Source organism: Rhinolophus hipposideros (genome assembly GCF_964194185.1).
Source record: "Rhinolophus hipposideros genome assembly, chromosome: 8".
NCBI classification, from domain to species: Eukaryota; Metazoa; Chordata; class Mammalia; order Chiroptera; family Rhinolophidae; genus Rhinolophus; species Rhinolophus hipposideros.
The window spans coordinates 50,226,392-50,249,146 of record NC_138054.1 but is presented as its reverse complement, the minus strand read 5'-3'; the positions used below and the strand labels follow the sequence as shown (position 1 = coordinate 50,249,146).

At 31.9% G+C, this 22,755-nt stretch overlaps 2 protein-coding genes across 11 annotated transcripts in view; one reads left to right on the top strand and one right to left on the bottom strand.

Moving 5' to 3' along the window:
* DOCK7 (dedicator of cytokinesis 7) overlaps positions 1-22,755 on the bottom strand; it is a 185,012-nt gene that overhangs the window by 89,880 nt on the left and 72,377 nt on the right. For all 10 annotated transcript variants that reach the window (XR_013993811.1, XM_081056499.1, XM_081056491.1 and 7 more), the window contains exon 15: positions 1,496-1,613. Coding sequence is in view for 9 of the 10 variants with exons in the window: in XM_081056499.1 (XP_080912625.1) it covers positions 1,496-1,613 (118 nt within the window). In the remaining variant the exon portion in view is untranslated. The remainder of the gene's footprint in view (positions 1-1,495; positions 1,614-22,755) is intronic.
* Positions 13,290-22,710, top strand: ANGPTL3 (angiopoietin like 3). The gene is made up of 7 exons (XM_081056506.1): positions 13,290-13,870; positions 14,529-14,639; positions 17,037-17,151; positions 18,507-18,620; positions 19,041-19,136; positions 21,053-21,319; positions 21,574-22,710. Exons 1-7 carry the CDS (start codon positions 13,376-13,378, stop codon positions 21,753-21,755), a joined length of 1,380 nt encoding a protein of 459 aa, XP_080912632.1. The 5' UTR covers positions 13,290-13,375; the 3' UTR covers positions 21,756-22,710.

The following is a 22,755-nucleotide window of genomic DNA, read 5'->3' as shown; positions in this document are numbered from 1 at the left end:
CAGATTGTTTTACATACACCACATCTGTCATAAGCTCAAATTCATATTGCAATTCATGTATAAGATAACAAAGCATCTATTTTCACAATCCAGTATCTTTTCATCAACTATGATAGTACATTCATTCCTTCAGCAGAAATGGTGAACTACTAAAGTGTATGACATGCTAATTCAAGCCTCAAAAATAAATTCTACATTTATTCAACAAATATTTATTCAACATTTATTTTTTGCAAGAATCTGAAATAGCTGCCATAGAAGAATACAAAGATGAATAATTTGTGCTTGCTACTGTCAAAATCTATATATGCTGGTGAAACTGAGGCAACAGTAGAAAATATACAACTTTCCTAGTATGTAGAAAAGCAGAACTTAACTCAAATGAATGACAAAGAAGGATAAAATAAAACTTAACGATGCACCTATTCTTCGCTCATTTTCATGCCATGAGGGTTGTCAGAGGTTGAACATCTACAGTGACAGTTGTGCTCCTATTCCATGTGTTACTAACTTCAAGTTGGGCCAAAAATCTACTCTCATGGAACTTGCATTTATTAGTATCCCACAAATCCTAAATCACAATTTGGGATGTCATGAATCTCCCGTCTGGCCTCAATCTACTATTTCTGACTTATCTTCCATTGCTCTGGCTCACTGGCAACTCAGCACTGCACCTCTGTTGAAGGATATTCTCCAACTTCAATTGCTTTCCTTCCCCCACCATCTAGACCTATTGCTATTAACATCTTAACTGTCTTTAAGGCAGTCTCTCTCCTACCACTGCCTATGCATTTGTTTCCCTATACCATCTTCTAATAATTAGCACATACCTTGGTTCTCAATATTGGCTACAAAATGTAATCCCTTGAGATTTAAAACTACTGATACCTTTCTGGTTCCCACTCCTAGAGATTACAATTGAATTGGAATGACACTCAGTCTGGGCACTGGTATATTTAAAAGCTGCCCATGTTAAGTGTAAAATACAGGTAAGGTTGAGAACTATTGTCAGAGTTTCTCAAAGATGGAAGAACCATACATATTAGAATCATGTGGGGAGAATTTTCAAACTATACCATAACCCACTACATTTCACCTCCCTTACTTGGCCTTTCATTCTAAAAGAGGAGAATCAGAATCACAGGTGCCAAGGTAGAAAAAAAGTACCTATGCTTTGTTAGAGCACCCTAGTTAATTCTGATCTGACCCTTTTTTGAAAGTCACTATTTTAGAATTTTATGTATTTGTCTTATATCCTCCAGATTACAAGTCTTATTCATCTTTGTATCTCTGGGAGTGCCTAGCATATACCAAATCCTCAATAAATAAGACTTCAAGTAAACTTATTACTATCAGTACAGGAAGTGATGTAGTTAGAAATGTGGTTTACAAGATCACATTAATTTCCAGTGTAGAGCTGCCAACCAAGTGATAGCACAAAAAATGTCTATTTGGACATACCTGAAGAATAGAGAAAGTGAAGAACATTTCTTACCGGCATGGCATTGCTCGAATCCTCCCCGTACATAAACTGGACTTTCACTGTTATATTTCTGGCAGAACCTTGACGATTGGCAAAATTGAGACTCTGAGGGTATACGTAGAGAAGATTTCTGTGAAAGCAATAGTATACATGATAGTGAATACGTATCTTAGAAACACTAAGCATCACTACAGGCCACAAAAGAGATAGATGAGCAAAAACTGAATTATTAATATTTGCTAGCCACTATGTTAAATATTTTTGCAATGTTTTATTTGCTCCCTTAGAGTAATCATTCAAACAGATAACAATCAAATATTTCCCAGTTTTGCAGATGAATTGAGGCCCAGAAAAGTTAAGTGATTATCACATACAACCAAGTAAGTGGCAAAGCTGAAATCAGAATTCAGATCAGTCAGACTTCCAAACACATGTTTATTTTTCTATAAGAGGCTTTTGGGAAATAAATCTTTTGGGAAATAAATGAGTATGGACTGAAACCTTAGTAAGAAATTAAAAGACAGTTCTAATATTATCTTAGTTCCTCCAGGCAGATAAAAATAGGATGACATTTATAAATGCAGCTTTTGTATAAATGTGATCAAGGATTTAAGAAGTATAATATTCCACATTATTATTCAGAAACATGTCTGATAATATGACAGGTATAACAGTATTAGGTAGTTACTATGAGACAATCACAGATTACTCTGCATTTGACTTCATGTCCAGTTTATGATCTTGCACCTTACACATCTTTAATAGTCCCTGCTACCAACACAGAGAACTAATTCAAGAAATAATTCAACACAGAGGAGAAATAATTTACCAAAAGAAAGAGCTAAAGAGAAAAACAGAATAAGAGTTACTTTACCTTAAGACTAGTGCTTAGAGCTGACAAACAAACCTTCGAGTATAATAAAACCTTGTAAATCAACTGCTAGGACAATGAAAATAGGTCTAAATTTTCTGGAAGGCGGTAGGGCAAGGCAGACATTTTAAATGAACACACCCTTTGACCCAAGAAATCCACCTCTAGTATACGAGAAAACTGTACACATGTACAAATGGGTGTGTTCAAAGAAATTCACTACAACATTTTTCATAATAGGAAATAATTACAAATAATTAAAAAGAAATATAATGCTCATCTGTACTAGATTAATTAAGATATATTAACAAGAAGGAATACTATGTAGTCCCCCAAATGACAACGTACAGCAGAATTTATTCATTTAGAAAAAGACACCCAGCATGTTGGATAAAAAAAAGTAGGTTCCAGAGCAGGATGTATAGTGGCATTACCCTACTTATGGAAATTGGGGGACGGGGGAAAAGGATGGCTAAAAGGATAGTTTTGAAATATTCATAGTGGTTAATAGCGATGGCTCTAGTTTCTTTTTTATTCTTTTTTGTTTGGATTTTTTTTTACAGTGAGAATATATGATCTTTATTATTAAAAAAAGCAATGAAGTAGTTTCCTCTTGGGAGGATGGGTGTGTATTGCAAAAAGCATACAAGTCACTCAAGAAATGGAGAAGTCAGTTGTACTCAAAATAGTCAAAAGTGCAAAAGTATGGAAAGGTTATGACTCCTAATCAAAGAACTAAAGATCAAAGATGACAACGACCAATTGAGCACTGAAGTCATCAAATAAAATCTGTACAGGAGATACTTATTGACTGTGAACCAAATATCACTGTGTTGCAAACCAGGGAAATAAATGAAGATTAAGAAGCCATCCTCTGGTCTTGAGGAACAACATAAGATCTACTGGGAGGGAAATGCCTATAAACAGATCATTTCAAAACAACGTAGTGTTATGAGAGGTATGCAAAAGCTAAACGAGTGAATGGGAGGAAGAGATAGGTACTTAGCAGACTGTGGGGAAGTCTTTTCATCTTCTACTTTTGCAATATATTTTTTGAAGAAACTGGATTATTTTTGTGTAGATTTTTCCAGAGGCTAGATTGTATTGATTACATCCATGTAGTGACATTTGACATGTTCCTCTGTGTTTTCTATAAAGTGAGAGTTGTATCTAGAGCCGTGGTCATATTTAGGTTCGAATTTTTTTGGCAAGATCACTTCAAAAATTGTATTGTGTCCTATCAGGAAGAAAATGTTCAGCTGTTGTTTCTCTCTTTGCACAATTAGTAGATAATTGTGATCAATGCTTAAATCCATTAACTCAGTAAGCGTTGCCAAAAGGTAATATTCTATCATTCCTTCTTTATTTAGCAGCTGGAATATCTCTATGAAGAGCACTTTTCCTTGTGTACCATTTGCTTTGCCAGTGAGCCGTCATATAAGAGGCAGGAATAAATGCTTGATTCTTTTCCATTACTTGCCAGTTTTCAAAATAATCGTGATGCATAACAATCCTCTAAAAGGGATCAACCAAGTCTCTTTTAACATCACTTATAAATTCATGGAACAAACTATGAATGGCTTTCAATACATTGCAGTTATTATCTTTATTTGCCTTTATTGGTGTCCGAATTGTTCCATCTTTTGCAAACGAAAAAGCCAATTCAAACTGGCTCCCAAGTCCTTTTGAGTCAGTCATAACAGTCTTTCATGGCTTCTTGCTATCTGTTATGACAAGATATTCCAGGCTCTTCTTGTACAGTTTCTCGGCAGACCTGGAATTACACATTTCTCCAAGGAACTATGGTTTTTTGAATGGGAAATGTTTTTCCAAGCCACAGTCTGGTCTCTCATTGTGGGTTAGTTATTGTTTCTTTGAAAAGATTAATAAAATTGACAAACCCTTGGCTAGACTCACTAAGGTAAAAAGAGAAAAGACACTAATAAAAATCAGAAATGAAAAAGGGAAAGTTATCACGGATGTCACAGAAATACAAAGTATTATCCAAGAATACTATGAAGGACTATATGCCACCAAATTCAATAACCTAGAAAAAATGGACAAGTTTTTAGAAACATATAGCCTTCCTAGGCTGAATCACGAAGAATTGGAAAATCTAAATATACCGAACACCAGTAAGGAAATTGAATCAGTCATTCAAAACTTTCCCAAAAGCAAAAGTCCGGGACCAGATGGCTTCACTAGTAAATTCTACCAAACCTTCAAACAGCATCTAATACGTGTCCTACTCAAACGCTTCCAAAACATTGAAGAAGAGACAACACTCCCTAACTCATTTTATGACGCCAACATTACCCTGATACCAAAACCTGGTAAGGATGTCACAAAAAAAGGAAACTACAGACCAATATCTCTGATGAACATAGATGCAAAACTCCTAAACAAAATTCTAGCAAATCGAATGCAACAATGTGTTAAAAAGATTATTCATCACGACCAAGTGGGGTTTATCCCAGGGGCACAAGGATGGTTCAACATCCGCAAATCCATCAATGTGATACATCACATTAACAAAATAAAGGACAAAAATCATATGATTACATCAATTGATGCAGAAAAAGCATTTGACAAGATACAACATCCATTTATGATTAAAACACTTAATAAAATAGATATAGAAGGAAAATACCTTAACATGATAAAGGCCATGTATGACAAACCCTCAGCTAATTACCCTCATAATTAATGGTGAAAACCCGAAGCCCTTTGCTCTATGTTCAGGAATATGATAGGCTGTCCCCTATCACCTCTGCTTTGCAACATAGTGTTGGAAGTCCTTGTCAGAGCCATCAGGCAAGAGAAAGAAATAAAAGGCATCCAAATTGGGAATGAAGAAGTTAAATTATCACTCTTTGCAGATGACATGATGCTATATATAGAAAACCCTAAAGACTCCACCAAAAAGCTGTTAGAAACAATCAACAAATACAGTAAAGTTGCTGGCTACAAAATCAACATACAAAAGTCCATTGCATTCCTATATACTAACAATGAAATCTCAGAAAAAGAAATACAAAAATCAATTCCCTTTGCAATTGCAGCAAAAAGAATAAAACACCTAGGAATAAACTTAACCAAGGATGTGAAGGATTTATATACTGAAAACTATAAGACATTTTTGAAAGAAATTGAAGAAGACACAAAGAAATGGAAAGACATTCCATGCTCATGGATTGGAAGAATAAACATAGTTAAAACGGCCATATTACCCAAAGCAATATACCAATTTAATGCAATCCCCATCAAAATCCCAATAGCATTTTTTAAAGAAATAGAACAAAAAATCATCAGATTTGTTTGGAACCACAAAAGACCCCGAATAGCCAAAGCAATCTTAAGAAAACAGAACAATGCTTCAGGTATCACACTGCCTGACTTTAGCTTGTACTACAGGGCTACAATAATCAAAACAGCATGGTATTGGCAGAAAAACAGACACATAGACCAATGGAATAGAATTGAGAACCCAGAAATAAAACCATATAAATATGGACAGATAATTTTTGACAAAGAAGCTAAAAACATACAATGGAGGAAAGACAGCCTTTTCAATAAATGGTGCTGGGAGAACTGGATAGCCACGTGCAGAAGAATGAAACTGGACTGCTATGTGTCACCATGTACCAAAATTAATTCAAAATGGATCAAAGACTTAAGCATAAGACCCGACACAATAAACTGCATAGAAGAAAACATAGGTACTAAACTTATGGACCTTGGGTTCAAAGAGCATTTTATGAATTTGACTCCAAAGGCAATGGAAGTAAAAGCTAAAATAAACGAATGGGACTATATGAAACTTAAAAGCTCTGCATAGCAAAAGAAACCATCGACAAAATAAAGAGGCAACAGACTGAATGGGAGAAGATTTTTGCAAACAGTGCCTCCGATAAGGGGCTAATATCCAAAATATACAAGGAACTCATGAAACTCAACAACAAAAAAACAAACAACCCAATTGAAAAATGGGCAGAGGACCTGAACAGACATTTCTCCAAAGAGGACATACAAATGTCAAATAGACATATGAAAAAAATGCTCAACATCACTAATCATCAGAGAAATGCAAATAAAAACCACAATGAGGTATCACCTCACCCCAGTCAGAATGGCTATCATCAACGAGACAAATAGTAACAAGTGTTGGAGAAGCTGTGGAGAAAAAGGAACCCTCATCCACTGTTGGTGGGAATGCAGACTGGTGCAGCCATTATGGAAGGCAGTGTGGAGGTTCCTCAAAAAATTACGAATAGAATTACCATATGACCCAGCAATCGCTCTCCTGGGTATCTACCCAAAAAATTTGAAAACATTTGTACATAAAGACACGTGTGCTCCAATGTTCATTGCAGCTTTGTTTATGGTGGCCAAGATATGGAAACAACCAAAATGTCCTTCGATAGATGAATGGATAAAGAAGTTGTGGTATATATACACAATGGAATACTATTCGGTGGTAAGGAAAGATGATATAGGAACATTTGTGATAACATGGATGGATCTTGAGAGTATAATGCTAAGCAAAATAAGTCAGACAGAAAAAGCAGAGAACCATCATTTCGCTGATATGTGGTATGTAAAACTGAAAATAACTAAAGACCAAGACAAACAAAGGAACAAAAACTCATAGACATAGACAATAGTTTAGGGGTTACCAGAGAGTAAGGGGGGAGAGGGGCTCTAGAAGAGGGTAAACGGGGTCTAAGGTATGGTGATGGAAAGAGAACTGACTCTGGTTGGTGAACACACAATGTGAGATATAGATAATGTAGTACAGAATTGTACACTTGAAATCAATGTAACTTTACTAACAATTGTTACCCCAACAAACTTTAATAAAAAAAAAAAAATCCTGAGAAGGTGGGAGAGAAGAGGATCCAAAGCATGTAAGAAGAGGATCCAAAGCATGTAACAGATTGACCCTTAATTATGTTTATAATTCCTCACTGTAATATTTACTAAGTGTGTAATGTGCTAGATACTAAGAATATAGCAATAAAAGTCTTGAAGTCCTTGACTGTACAGAATTCATGGTCTTAAGGGAGAATCAGACAAGTAAATAATTACAATTTAGTATAAATACTATTAGTATAAGAACATAGAATGTCACTAGAGCCAACAAGTGGACTTGAGATTAAAGAATCTACCTAGAAATTTCAATGAGCAATTTACAAGTAGGATAGACACACAAAATATACAGAAAAGCAAAACACATCATACTTTCCCCCATCCCGCAGAATCTCTGCATTGGGATTACTACTGTCTTAGGTTTGTGGACATGAACATGACTGCCCTCTTCCCGTCTTTCAAGTCTCAGAAAGCCTTAACTTTACCTCCCTTCACCATCACATAACTCTGTTATTCCATTTACACCTCTTAAACAATCTTCTAAGGATAATCCTAAATTATCTCAATCATTTATGTATTGTTTATATATCTCTTTTAATAGAGCCCATGACAGCAAGGACCTTATCTGTCTAGTTAACTACTATATTCCCAATGCCTAAAACAGTGCCTCATGTTGAATGAATTAATTAGTTAATTACTAGTACTGAAGGCACACAAAATTCAGTTACTTAACACTTCCGGGAGTTTGGATTCCTGGTTAAACTGGAATTAATTGAACATTATCTATAAGCTATGGTTGCTTTCCAATATAAGGAATACAATTTTAAATTCAATTTGTCTCTGAAAGTGAAAGGCACATAAGTGAATCCAGATTCTTTTCCATTTGACTAAGTCCACTAATAAATTCCCACATAACTCTAGCAAGTCTTTAACCGCATTTATAATACTCCTTCAGAGGAATTTCAAATCAGTAGAGCAATGGTATATTAAACAGGTATTGAGATAGCAAATTAGAGGGAAAAGCTGAATTCGTATTTCAGCCCCTCCTCAAAATAAATTCCAGATTAATCAAAGGCTTAAATAATAAAAATAAAACCATAAAAGTATTAGAGGAGCTTTAAAAAGATCGTATTTTATAGGTGAGGAAGGCATTTTTTTTAATTAAAGTTTAGTGGGATGACAATGATTAGCAAAGTTATATAGGTTTCAGGTATACAATTCTGTAATACATGAGCATGAGTTACAAAAATCATACAAGACAAATTTGAAAGCCTCTACAGAGCAGGTAATAGGAGGAACACAAATAACAAATCAGAAAAACACTGTTACATATACGACAAAGAGATAATATCCAAAATATGTAAATAATTCCTAAAATTAGTCAGAAAAAGACAAACAAAAATGGGGGAGGAGTTTGTTAGGGGGGAATGGTATAATACTCAGGTATTTCACAAAGAGAGCAAAATAGATGATCAGCAAAATAAACTAGATATATTTGCATATTATATTTATTTATATTTTTTTGTTTTTCTTATTCAAAGCACTGGTAAAAATTCATGGAAAAAGAGGAACTCTCATATATATATGTACATATACATATACATATGTATATATAGTTGTTGTTTTGTTTTTTTGGTAGGGATGTAAAAGGCACAAAACTTTGGAAAGATAATCTGACATGAGAAATCATAATTTGAAAGTCAACATCTACAAATTTTATCATATGAGAATATTTATATACATATATAATGACAGTTTCTATTAGAAAATTGAAAACAATTTAAATGATAATTGATGGTGAATCATTAAATTAAGGAGCACCCATATAATAAAAGATTGGTAAATCTATATGCTCTCATGAAAAATAAAAAAATACGGTAGATCTGTATGTACTCATATGAAAATAAATATTAATGTCTTGAATTGACTTTATGTACATTATAACATAAGCTATATGTAACACAATCCCATTGTGTTTTTAAAAATTATGTTTAACTACTCATTCAGGGGATCTGGTATGATAGACTCTAAAATGTTAATAGTGAAGAGTCAGTATTTTTACTTTTTACAGGCTTTTGAAATATCTGAGTTTTCACAATAAATACTTTCAACATAAAAAAATTTAACATTTACTAATAGTAAACATGAAAAAAGTAAGATAAATAAAATGATTCTTTCAAAGGTCATTTATCTTCTGGATCTGCACTGTCCAATAAAATAGTCTAGTAAGACTATCAAGCACTTGATGTGTACCTGTTCTAATTGAGATGTGTTGATAGTATAAAATATATACAAGACTTAGTGTATATTTGGAAGAATTAGCATGAAAACAAATAAGAAAATATCTAATTAGCATTTTTATATTGATTACAGGTTGAAATGATAACTGATATATTAAATAAAATATACTAAAATTAACTTCACTTGTTTCTTTTTAGTTTTTCTACATATATAATTCACTATAATTCTACTGGACAGCACCATTCTGAATGAAGACAAGAAATGGGAGGTAATGTATTACTCTGGCATTATTCTTTAGTTAATATAAACATTTCTATATATAAATGTGTTTTTCTAAAACAGTTACTTTCAGAATCTTTCTACCAAACATAATTCAAAAACAAATGATCATAGTTCAAAAGGAAGAAATTAAAACGATATTATATTCGAAAGATCTAAAATGCCTTGTGTTTTATTTGGAAGTCCTATTTGTAAAAGATTGCACAACCTGGGGGAGGATAAGGGACTTTGCTTTGCTTGAAATTCAAACAAGGCCCATAAATGTCCTAAACTTCTATATAACTAAAAAGTTTTTATTTCTTAGAAACAAGAATTCCTAAGATTAAGGCCTAATTTTGCTTAGTTTCTTATTTTCTTTGGCATAAGAATTTTTAATGTTTATAACATTACTGGTTATATTTGATCAGAGCTCTATTTAAATAGGCACAACTTCAAACAAAGATTAGATTCTGCCTTTAACAATATGTACTCAGCCAGGAGGCATTCAAAAGTAGATGTAAAACCATTTACTTTCATTACATCTCCCGTGTTGACACTCTTCCACAGCTTGTAATTAGGCAAATTATTTAATTATATTCAATAACATATAAAGCTAGAAAAAAAATATTATCCAGATATTTCTACCCAGAGACAATATACTATATAAACCAAGAATATGTGACCATTGCCTCCAAGCAATGTGTTAGTGTTTCAAGTGAGGAATTGTATAAAATGTGTAAAAAATGTTAATATTCTAGTACAGTAACCAAAATAGAAGAACATTCCTCCACACAGCCTCTCTTCGGTATTAGTGTCCAGTTACTTTCATGCACTGGAAAGGGCTACTTTTCAAATTTCTTTCTCTAAAAAGAACCAAAAGGGGTGAGCATCCACCATATGTAAACTATGTGCCTGGAAAACTCCCATGTTATGACTTTCCCATTCTCTTATTCATCCAATAAATAGTTTTTGTTTCTCCAACCCATATGGCCTTGTACTAAAGTGCTATGAGGCATATAAATCAAAAACATATAAATCTTGCCAATAAACAGCTTATAGTACAATAGAGATGAGAAGTTGGCCCATCTCAATGCACTCTCAACTAGAAAGTAAAAATATCAGTCAGTAGTGTTAAGCCAGAAAGCACGGTTTAGTGAAGTTTCAAATGTGCCCTTCATGATCAGAGGGAGAAAATTCAAAATTTTTCATTAGTTCAACATATGTATGCTATTATAACTCCATAACAAATACCACTGGTAAAAGGTAAGATGAAAATAAAACACAAGGAAAACTTTTTGTTTTTCTTTGGAAGTGTTTTTTTTCTTCCCCTTCTTCTGCCTCCCAGCCCCACCCCATCCCCTCCCACTCCGGTTCAAGTGGTCATTTCTCAGTTTAGTTGGCCACTCACAGCTCAAGGCAGCTCTCTCCGGCTGCTCATGGCAGCCCAGCTCCAGGGAAAGCCGCTGTTCACAATTTTAGCTGTAGAGGGCGCAGCTCACTGGCCCATGTGGGAATCGAACCAGGGACCTCAGCGTTAGGAGCACGGTGCTCCAACCACTTGAGCCATTGGGCCAACCCTAGTGGAAGTATTTGTATATTTTTATTTACTTGCATCCTTTATTTCTCTTAACAGAAATATTTATATGATTATGTATTAGACACCTAGAAAAAGCATACACAGGCTAAACAAAAGACATAACTCTGAACTTACTAAGGTCCAAGACAGCAAAACTCAGGAAACCTAGATTCTAGCAAAATTTGGCAATATGTCATCTTAACATGAGATTAGATAATATTCACCTATAAAATACTACAGTATGTACATAAATGCATTGATTGTTTTCCAATTCCAAAAAAATAGCTAACATACAATACTGTGTAGTGTTTACCACACCAGGTAGTGTTCTAAGTGCTTTAAAAATATTAATTTTTAATCTTTATACAACCCAATAAAGTAGATATTATCTTCACTTCACAGACAAGAAAAAAGAGCTACAGAAAAGCTAAGTAATTTGACCAAGAGTTACACAGCTGAAGAACAGCAGAGCCAGGATTCCCATTCAGCCAGTTTCTCTCCATAATCGTACTCTTAACCACTAGGGTATATACCTCTATTGTAAATATTTTATATACAAAAGCCCTCAATCCTAAATCATCAAAAGAAAGGGTCTCTATACCAGGAAGAGGCATTTCTAAGAATAGAAATTTAGAAATGGTTCATTTTGTAAAGTTTTATTTGACAATTTACAATTTAAACTGAAATTCATTATATTAAAGCTTTTCCCTTTGCAGAAAGGCTATGAAAATTTATTTCAGGTAGGGCTGATTTTAGAGACATCCATAGGTTAAAAGGTTGTTTCATGTGATACAATGACAAACATTTTAAGTACTTCTTATCTGCCATGTACTGTCCTAAACGCTTTGCATATATTCTTTTAATTCTCATATCCCTATTAAGTATGTACTATATTATATTTGTAACTATCTCAACTTACAGATGAGGAGTCTGAGGTATAGGAAGGTTAAGTAACTTGTCCAAGGCCAGGCAGCTAGAGCTGGCTTTTGGACCCAGATCACAGTCTGATTCCAGAGCCCACACTCTTTAACAATTTCACTTTACTTATTTGTGAAGATAAGGGATTTTTATAGGATTTACCAGCTTCTCAAAAAGTTTTCAATATGAACACTCAAGAAGGATAATCACTTATCATTTAACTGGAGTATTTAGTATTTTCCCTTCTACACTAAGTTAGAAGAAGCATAGTGGAACATTTATTTTTAAACATACTGCTAATTTTTTGGTTTTGTTAAATTTACATTATTAAAATTGTTATCAAGCTCACAAACTTCAGAAAAATTTATAATGGGCAAATGATTTCTGACACTGGAAGTATTTAATTCTGCTTTGACCTTAAAAAAAACACATACTGGTCTTTCAGTGGGGACATGGAAAAAAAGCTAGAATCTAATGGAGAAAAGGGGTGAAATGTCTTTTAATGTATGGGATTTTGTAACAATATACAAATATGTTTAAAATAGATCATCTGAAGCAAAAATACATGCTAACAAACAACAAGGAATCCATAATCATATGCTAGTGTATACAGAGAACCATGAAACTGCAGCACAGAGAGCCATTAACACCACCCATAGAAGTGGAGGAAAGCCTCACAGAGAAGGCATTTTTGGGGGATGGGACATTGTTGCCACTGTTTCTCCAAATACAATTTGGGAAATGCATACTTAATTCATTAATTTTTCCTGAGCTTTAATGATGAATTTAGCAGTTAAGAGAGTTTGGTGTTTACTTTTAAATCTCTTTTAAAATGATGACAAATTTAAATGAGCTTTTAAAAACAAGTAGATCTCATAACACTGAAAGTGTAACTTATAGCAAAATTAAATACAATAACAATTTAGAATGACCTATTAAGTTAGTTGCTCGTTTCTTTGATTTCGTTTAGCATTGATCCAACTCAATGTGGAAGGTTACATTCGTACAAGTTTACAAAGCTTAATGATTAACTACATTCACTTGCCAACCTAACTTTTCATGTGGCAAATAGTGGTATATATAGAGCTTAGAACTCTAGGTTTGCTTGCCGGAGAAAACTAGCCCATAATTGCTTAAAATTGAATAATTAAGATAAAAAATGTATCTAATTAAGCTCTTTCTTTTTATTGCTCCTGTAGTTATTGCTTCCAGAATTGACCAAGACTATTCACTATTTGATTCTATACCTCCACAGCCAAAATCAAGATTTGCTATGTTAGATGATGTAAAAATTTTAGCCAATGGCCTTCTTCAGTTAGGACATGGTCTTAAAGACTTTGTCCATAAGACTAAGGGCCAAATTAATGATATATTTCAAAAACTCAACATATTTGATCAGTCTTTTGGTGACCTATCACAGCAAACCAACGAAATTAAAGAAGAAGAAAAGGAACTTAGAAGAACTACATCTAAACTACAAGTCAAAAATGAAGAAGTGAAGAATATGTCACTTGAAATCAACTCAAAACTTGAAAGCCTCCTAGGAGAAAAAATTCTACTTCAACAAAAAGTGAGATATTTGGAGGAACAATTAACCACTTTAATTAAAACTCAACCTGAAATTCAAGAACACCCAGAAGTAACTTCACTTAAAGTAAGTAGAAGCCAAAAAGGGTTAATAATTATATTTGCAATGTGGATCCTTTTTTTTCCAATGTGGCGCTTTTAAAAATATATTTTAAGACATGCTACTTTAAATACTTCATTGCACTGTTGAAACACTATATTTTTTCAAGAAAAAAATCAGTAAGAAATAAAACTTCCTATTATAATTTTATGTTGGTTTTTATTTCCCTAACATTATAAACTAAACTTGACATTTCAGATGAAAATTACAAATCAGTTAAGTAATAATTTAGGACACTAAATTATTACAGTATTGCAAATTACTGGAGGCAAGTAAAAAGTTAAAAGAATGTAACTTAAAACTCTTTTTCCATGTTTAAAATGGATAAAAGTAATACAGTAAATGGTAAAGACTTATTATAATACTGTTTTTTTCTTATTTAATTGAAGTTGTTTAAAGTTCAGAAAAACAGATTTTAGAGACAGTATAGTTTTTTAAAGAAACAAAAACAAAAGCAAGTGCTATTTGAAAGAAATATACAAGAGAAAATGATTAACAATATTCATTTTTCTAATCCACTATTAGTTTTTAAAAATTAGATTGTGATAGTCTTATAAGAAATAAAAAGTCTAATTTAACAAAAATGAAAGAAGAAACTTCTAACCAACCTACAACCTATGTCCAGACTTTTGTAGAACAGCAAGACAACAGCATCAAAGACCTTCTCCATACCGTGGAAGAACAATATAGACAATTAAACCAACAGCACAGTCAAATACAAGAAATAGAAAATCAGGTAAGTCAATATTTTAATGGTAGATGCAAATTTTTACATAAAATTTAGGTTTATGAAAACACTAAACTCTACAATATTAAATAATTATAGTTAAATTGAACAGTGAGTGGATCGTATTAGCGATTGTTACAGGATTGCAGGCTTGAAAGCTAGTAATAAACTTACCTAGGTTTGAATCTTGACTCTAAAACGTCTGTGTGACCTTGAATGAATTACTTAACCCCTCTATCTCTCAGTTCCCTCACTCTGTGAAGAAAATAATAAGAACCTATTTTATAGGATTTTTGTGAGGAAAAAATAATTCATGTAAAGCATATCCTCAATATAGCAGCCAAAGTGATTCTATTAAAAATTTAAATTAGATCATATCTCTGTTCAAAATCCCACAATGGCTTCCCATTTCACTCAAGCTAACCTGTAAGACCCCATGACTCTTTTTTATCCCACCGACTTCCTCTCCTCTACTCCAGTTATACTGGCCTCTTCACTGTAACTCACAAACATCAAACACGCTGCCAGCTCAGGGCCTTTGCTCTTGTTGTTCCTTCTATCTGAATGCTCTTCTCCCTGGTTCCAGATTGCCCATTCTCATTTCCTTTAGGTCTTTCTCAAATACAAAAGTCTCAATGAAGCCTTCCCAGGTCACTTGAAAATTACAATCCCCTACTCCAATCCTTGAAACCTGCTTCTTCCTTCATTACTTTCTTTTTTCTCCTTAGCACTTAACCGTATTTAACATAGTATGTATTTCAGTTATTTATCTGGTTTGTCCCTGCACAAGTATGTAAGCACCACGAGTACTGGGATTTTCTTCCATTTTTCAAATTGTTGTTGCCCAAGAATACAGAACACTGTATGACACATAGTAGACACTTAACAAATATATGTTGAATTAAGGTAATGTCATATTCGGCACAAAGAAGTCAATAAAACCATGCTATGATCATTATTATTAGAAACTCAGTGCCTGATCATTAAAGTTTAATTCCCAACAATATAATTAATCTAAAATGTAAACAACTGGCTAGGTGAGGAAGGTACCTGTTTGAAAAAAAGCTGTCAGAATCTAAGCATTCCGATATATAGTACCACAGTTCAAAAATATTCATTAGCATAAATACTATTAAATAGTCATTCAAGAAAGTTCCAAAAATAACACAGACTTGGAGAAAATGGTAAAACAAATAGTTGTCAAGAATTATAAAACAAATTTTATTAACAATTCCCACTAAACAAACACATCATTATGTTTCAGTAATGTAGAGACTCGTAATTTTAGTACGTTATTTTTGCAAATTTATGAATCTTAATTTAATAGGGTTTTTTTCCTAATTGTCCACAAAGATTTTTTTGCCAACTAGTTTTGATTTCTGTAATTTCATTCTTATTGTTATTTTTCTAAATTCTTTTTCCTGTATCTTTTATTATGATAAAACGAACCTGCTCACAAACGTAAAATGTCATTATTATAAAATGATATACATCTAATAATAAAATGTATGAAGAATTCAAACAATGAATTTCTGAGTTAAAAGAAGACTTAGATCATCTGATCCAACTTCCTCAATTGTTTAAATGAAGAAACCAAAACTCTAAAAAGTTAAGTGACTTTAAGATCACATAGCTATTTAGTAGAAAACACTACTACCCAATAAATGAACTTTACAACAGACCTTTATGAATTAGGTCCTGGGAAATGCCATTTATGCTGACATCAAAAAACTAATACTAATAACACAAGATATTACATACATACTCTGCTTTTCTCACACCATCAGTAAGAAAAGCTATCAGCCAATAAATTGCAAACCTAGCACACTTTAAACAAAAATAAACTGTTATTGCTAAACTAACGACAATGAAATATTGAACATCCTGAAAGTAAGCAAATAAACCTGCCAATATATTATCTCTATATATATGTTTACATGTCAAAAACTATCAAGAAAGCAGCCTTGTTCAAATTATGTGCTATGTCTTTATGGCAGGTCCGAGAAACAGTAAGACCTACAACTGAGAATTATTAAATTTAAAATCTGCCAGTGCTACTGAATACAATATATATTCTATTCATATAAATAGAAACTATTAAAATATTTAAACTTAAAAGTCTCTGCCTTTGGTCTTCATGGTTTTTAATCAATTCCTATTTTCTTACATTGCTCTCTCTTTCTCTATTTTTTTAAAACTTATTAAATAAAGTGCCTGGTTAAATATTTTGAGTACAGGTCATCTGTACAATTTGTGTAGCTTTGTTTATCCTTCTTAACATCAAAAGCAATAACACATTATGAACTAAAAGATGCATAAAAGTTTTACTTTTAATATCCTTACCAAGATTCCCCTAATTGTACAGTCAGTACCATTTTTAAAAGTAGATTTATATTCTTTCATCAGTTAAGAAGAACTGGTATTCAAGAATCCACAGAAAATTCTCTTTCTTCTAAATCAAGATCACCAAGAACTACTCCCTCTCTTCACTTAAAAGAAACAAAAAATGTAGAACATGATGGTAAGATAATTTGGTCTCCTTTTTGAAGCTATTATCAAATTCTTCTTCTATCTTTGACATTTCCATCAAAAAAAAAAAATCCCTATTCTCAGGACCGTTTTTAGACTTAAAGAGCTTAAGGAGACAAATCCACCAAAAGAGTATGCCAACCTAAATTGGACCTGGTGTTTTAACCCTATAAACACATTCTTAAGATAATCAGGGATATATGAATATAGACTTGATATTAGATAATATGGAATTATTATTAATTTTCTTAGATGTCAAATGGTATTGCAGTCCTATGAGAATAATCTCATATTTAAGATGTATGTATGCGGGAATATCTCAGGGGTAAGAGTCATAATGTTTGCAAATTACTTTCAAATAGCACAGCAAAATACATACCTGTGTATATGTTTTTATAAAGCAAATATGGCAAAACGTTAATAATTGTTGAATATGAATGGAAAGATTATGGTATTTTCTTCGATATTTCTTTCTACTTTCCTGTTTGCTTGAAAATTTTCATAAGAAAAACAAAGATGAAGGAACCAGGTCTCCATTCCCAACCAAACTTCAACAAAATGATATACTTTCAAAACACATTTATTTTTTTACATAATTCATACAGAAAAAAAGATCTCTATTAGTTTCCTCCATGTATATTCACTTTTTCTATATATAACTGTGACTAACATCTATGAGCCAAACATTATATTAATGTCTCATATGTGGTATTTTATTTATATTATTCCTGTATCTAGCAAATACAATGTGCTTAAAATTCTCATTTTGTCACTTTTCTTAAAAAGAAATCAGTTTAGTAATAACTACTTTGATATTCTTTACATACACATGCAATCTAATAAAAATGCTTTGGCATAATGTACTTTTTTCAGTAATACCGTGTTTCTCCAAAAATAAGACCTAGCCAGACAATCAGCTCTAATGTGTCTTTTGGAGCAAAAATTAATATAAGACCAGATCTTACTTTACTATAAGATCGGATATAATATAATATGATATAATATAATATAATATAATATAATATAATATAATATAATATAATATAATAATAATATAAGACCGGGTATTTTATGTTATATCCGGTCTTATATAAGGCCAGGTGTAATGTAATGTAATGTAATATAACATAATATAATATACCGGGTCTTATATTAATTTTTGCTCCAAAAGACGCATTAGAGCTGATTGTGCGTCTAGATCTTATTTTCGGGAAAACAGTGTATGTTACTGAAAAAGGCTAAAGGCTACATTCACCATAATTCTATAAAACGTCAAGTAAAATCTCAAACTCCACAGATACTATTCTTATTACTATATCTTATGTAATAACGTTTTGTTGATTCTAGACATTCCTGTTGATTGTACCACCATTTATAACAAAGGCGAACATACAAGTGGCATCTATTCCATTAAACCCAGCAACTCTCAAGTTTTTAATGTCTACTGTGATGTTAAATCAGGTAAAACTAGACTGCGGAGAAAATGGACAGTAGTTAACTCAGGTTACTCACTACCCAATAGTAAAACTAATCCTGTTATTTTTGTTCTGAATTTATAACTAAAATATATAACGTGAGTAGTTATGAAGATCTAGTACTTATATTTGTCTTGTTTTTTCATATATTTACTCATGCATTTATTCAATATTCTCCATCTTTTTCCATAAAACAATCTGAAATGACTTATCAATAAGTTAAGACAAATTCATTAGTTGCCCTTCACTTAATTTCTTGGGACCATAATAAATAATAAAATGTCATTACGATAACAATAACTATGTTACACTGCTACCTATTAAAACCAAACCAAATTAACAGTATTTTTTTATATCTGTCAGCATCAATCTATTAAAAATGTGCGCTTTTGTTCATTATATTCAGGTAGTTCATGGACATTAATTCAACACCGAATAGACGGATCACAAAACTTCAATGAAACTTGGGAAAACTACAAATATGGTTTTGGGAATCTTGATGGTAAGGTGACTTCATTTATTCATTCACTTATTAAAAATATTTATTGAAAATCTATTATGGACCGGCATTACGAATGCAACAATGAATGAGGGACAGTGACAACCTTCATAGAACTTATTAACAAATAATTACATATTTGTTAGTATTACTTATTACAGTGTCTTTATTTGATTATATTATTCATAACTACATGTCTGTTTTTAAGTATATTTATCTCAATTTAATTTGATGGCTTCTAATTATCACAATTATAATTATATCAAAGACAATTTTGATTAAGTGCTATGTGCTTCGATACACGGTAAAAGCTATGAATGAGCTATGAAGTACACCATCCTTATCACTGGCCCCTCTATTTTCTTATTAACATTTTAAATATCAATTACTTGGAGGTTGGAAGAGATGAAGCTGTTAGATGTACAACACAAAACATTTAGATTTCAATTATTTTAATATTATAAATGTATACTATAAAATATGTGGTTTAAAATAAATTAGCTCAAAAAAAATTATATTTGCCCACAAAATAAGATAAAAAATAAAATAAGCAAAATAAAAATAGGAGGCTTAAAATTCAAACAGCATATTATAAAAATCCATGATGTGCAAGTACTCATTTATAAAGTGGAAAACATCTATTATTATATCAAAATTTTAAACACTCAGTATTATTTGACCATTTAAAAATGTTTGTATTCAGAGTACCAGTTAAATCCCTAACTAAAAGTATATTCAGTGATGTTTGGTAGCTCCAAATCTTCTTCTAAGAGTGTAATGGATAATAAATAAAAGGCTGACACTTAAGTCCACGACACACAGTTATTTCTGCAAGAAAGTCAGCCATTTATAATGCATTCAAAAGTCTATGCATGAATATATAAGTGGCTCTGTTCACATCTTTATATTTAGGTTTTCTTATAATGACTCTCTGGAAGCACATAGGAAGTTGGTTAGGGTACCAAGTTTCTGTTTCCCAACTATACAAATCCCCGCCCCTTTCCCCAATGGTGATGGTTATTTATATCCTTGGTATTGAAAAAGCCAACTTCCTTGCTTCCTGGTTTCTATTCATAAGCAAAATGAAAATATGTTAATAGAACACTGTTGGTGGCAATCTTACTGTTTGGCCTGTTTTGTCAGCCTTCCCATTAAATTTTATTTGAGATAAAAAAAAAAATGTAAGCCACTTATCCTTGCAATCCTTAAAATAAAGTCTGCTACTAATAAGAAAATTTTGATTTTTTTCCTTAAATACTTCAATAAAAAGAACTGTGATAATTAAAAACAGATCTATTTGGGTTTATGTTGGTTTTAATTCCAAATAAAAATGTTTTTCAAAATTATAGACAAAAGTTGTGAAGAATTATGCATTTTAATTTTAAATGTTTTAAAAAAATTATTCTATCCTTTTTCTACAAAGAAAGATATATATCAAGCAAATATCAAAGGTCAAGACTATATTTGAGGAAAATTACATTATTATCCAGGTCTCTGGAAATTCTTAATAAATCTCTTGATAGTATATGGGTACTAATAAATAGCTGATAGGAAAGCTTGTACATATCAGGATCTAGAGGAGAGATAATATATTACCTATGACCAAACCTAAAAATATCTGTAATAGCCTGATATGTTTTACCCATGGAATATGCTTTATGATATCCATTTTAGAAAGGATTATCATATTTAGGCAGGTCTATCTATATTTTTTAACATTTTTTTGTACGTAACTATAATAAAATGGTTTTAAAAAGAAATATTTTAAGAGACTCTAAAACAACCAAGGCATTCAAACCAAAACAACTCATTGACTTAGACTGATAAAGAAAACTGTGTCGAAACAAAAATAAAGAAAGAAACTGTTGGTAACTAATCTGCAGTGAACAATCCACAGATTCTTTCAACTTTTCTTTCAGGAGAATTTTGGTTGGGTCTAGAGAAGATATACTCCATAATAAAGCAATCTGATTACATTTTACGAATTGAGCTAGAAGACTGGGAAAACACCAAGCATTATGTTGAATATTCTTTTCACCTGGGAAATTATGAAACCAACTATATGCTACACCTAACTGAAATTACCGGCAATGTCCCCAATGCACTCTCAGAACACAAAGATTTGATGTTTTCTACTTGGGATCACAAAGCAAAAGGACACTTCAACTGTCCAGAAAGTTTTTCAGGTATACTTTTCCTAATATCAATACTTTGAAGATATCAATCCTATCTTCAAACTATCTTGCCAAAGCATTAGCTAATATCTCTGATATTTTATTTTTGGTGGGGTATATGAGACTTGTACAGATTATTTAAAATTAAGATATGTATATATAACACTGTCATATTTATAAGAAATGAGGATACTCATGAGGAAATATAATTAACAGTAACTACATATGAGTTTGTATCAATTAAATTGTGTATCTATCTTCTTTAGGAGGCTGGTGGTGGCACGATGTATGTGGGGAAAACAACCTAAATGGCAAATATAACAAGCCAAGAGCAAAAACTAAGCTGGAAAGAAGAGGAATATCTTGGAAGTCTCAAAATGGAAAGTTATACTCTATCAAATCAACCAAAATGTTGATCCATCCAGCAGATTCAGAAAACGCTGAATGAACTAAGGCAAATTAAAAAGCCAATAAATTAAACATTAAAATCATCCCAAATTACTGTGGTTTAATAATCTGGTATTAAATCCCTAATAGAAGGCTTCCAAAATAGATTCTTGTCAAGTTAAGATTAAACATATCATCACATCTCCTAAATGAACACCATTTACCTTTCTCAATCAAATTTTAGATGGTCACAATCTAAATCTTAATCAATGGGTAAATTTTTAAGTAACTTTTTTAAATAAAAAACTTACAAAGAGACTTTCATTTTAAAAGTCATCATGGGGACTAATTTCATAACTTCCACAGTTTAAAAAACCAGTTTTCTTGCTAAAACTCTAAACTTGAATCAATATAAAGGACTGATAACTGTACAATTCTTAAATGCTGTAATATTGTTAATTGCAAAACTAAAATTCAGTTCATAATGTGAAAATCTATAACATGAATTTTAAAGTGATGCTTCATTTTGCTATGAACTAATTTGGAATAAATGTTTGGTATACTTTATTTGTGAAGCCAAATGAAGCAGGATGAAATAATGTGAAGCAGGATGAAATAATGTATTGAAATAGGTTTACTGTCTTAAATAAATGCAGTAGATCATGATTACTAAGTCATATTGACTTTCATATCAAGTATCACTGTACCTTAACATATATTTTTTAACTTATCTATACTGTATTCATTTTATATATTTTAACACTTAATGTGAAAACAAATTATTTTAAAGGGAACTTACCAGAATAGAATAAGAATAAATATGTTTGTGACATCAAGTTAAAGTTTAATAATTCATTCCCCTGGACATGGTGTGAGTCTAATGCTGATGCGTAGGTTTTCAAATAAAATTAAAAATCATAAAGAGTTACTGAATGTTTAAACAGCCTCAGAGACATGTATGTTTCCAAGTTGAATAAAGACTTTTTAATAAAAGATCCCCCAGATTATAGAAATTTAAATTCTTGTAGTTTTTATTCACATCTATTAGAAGTGTGATTGTT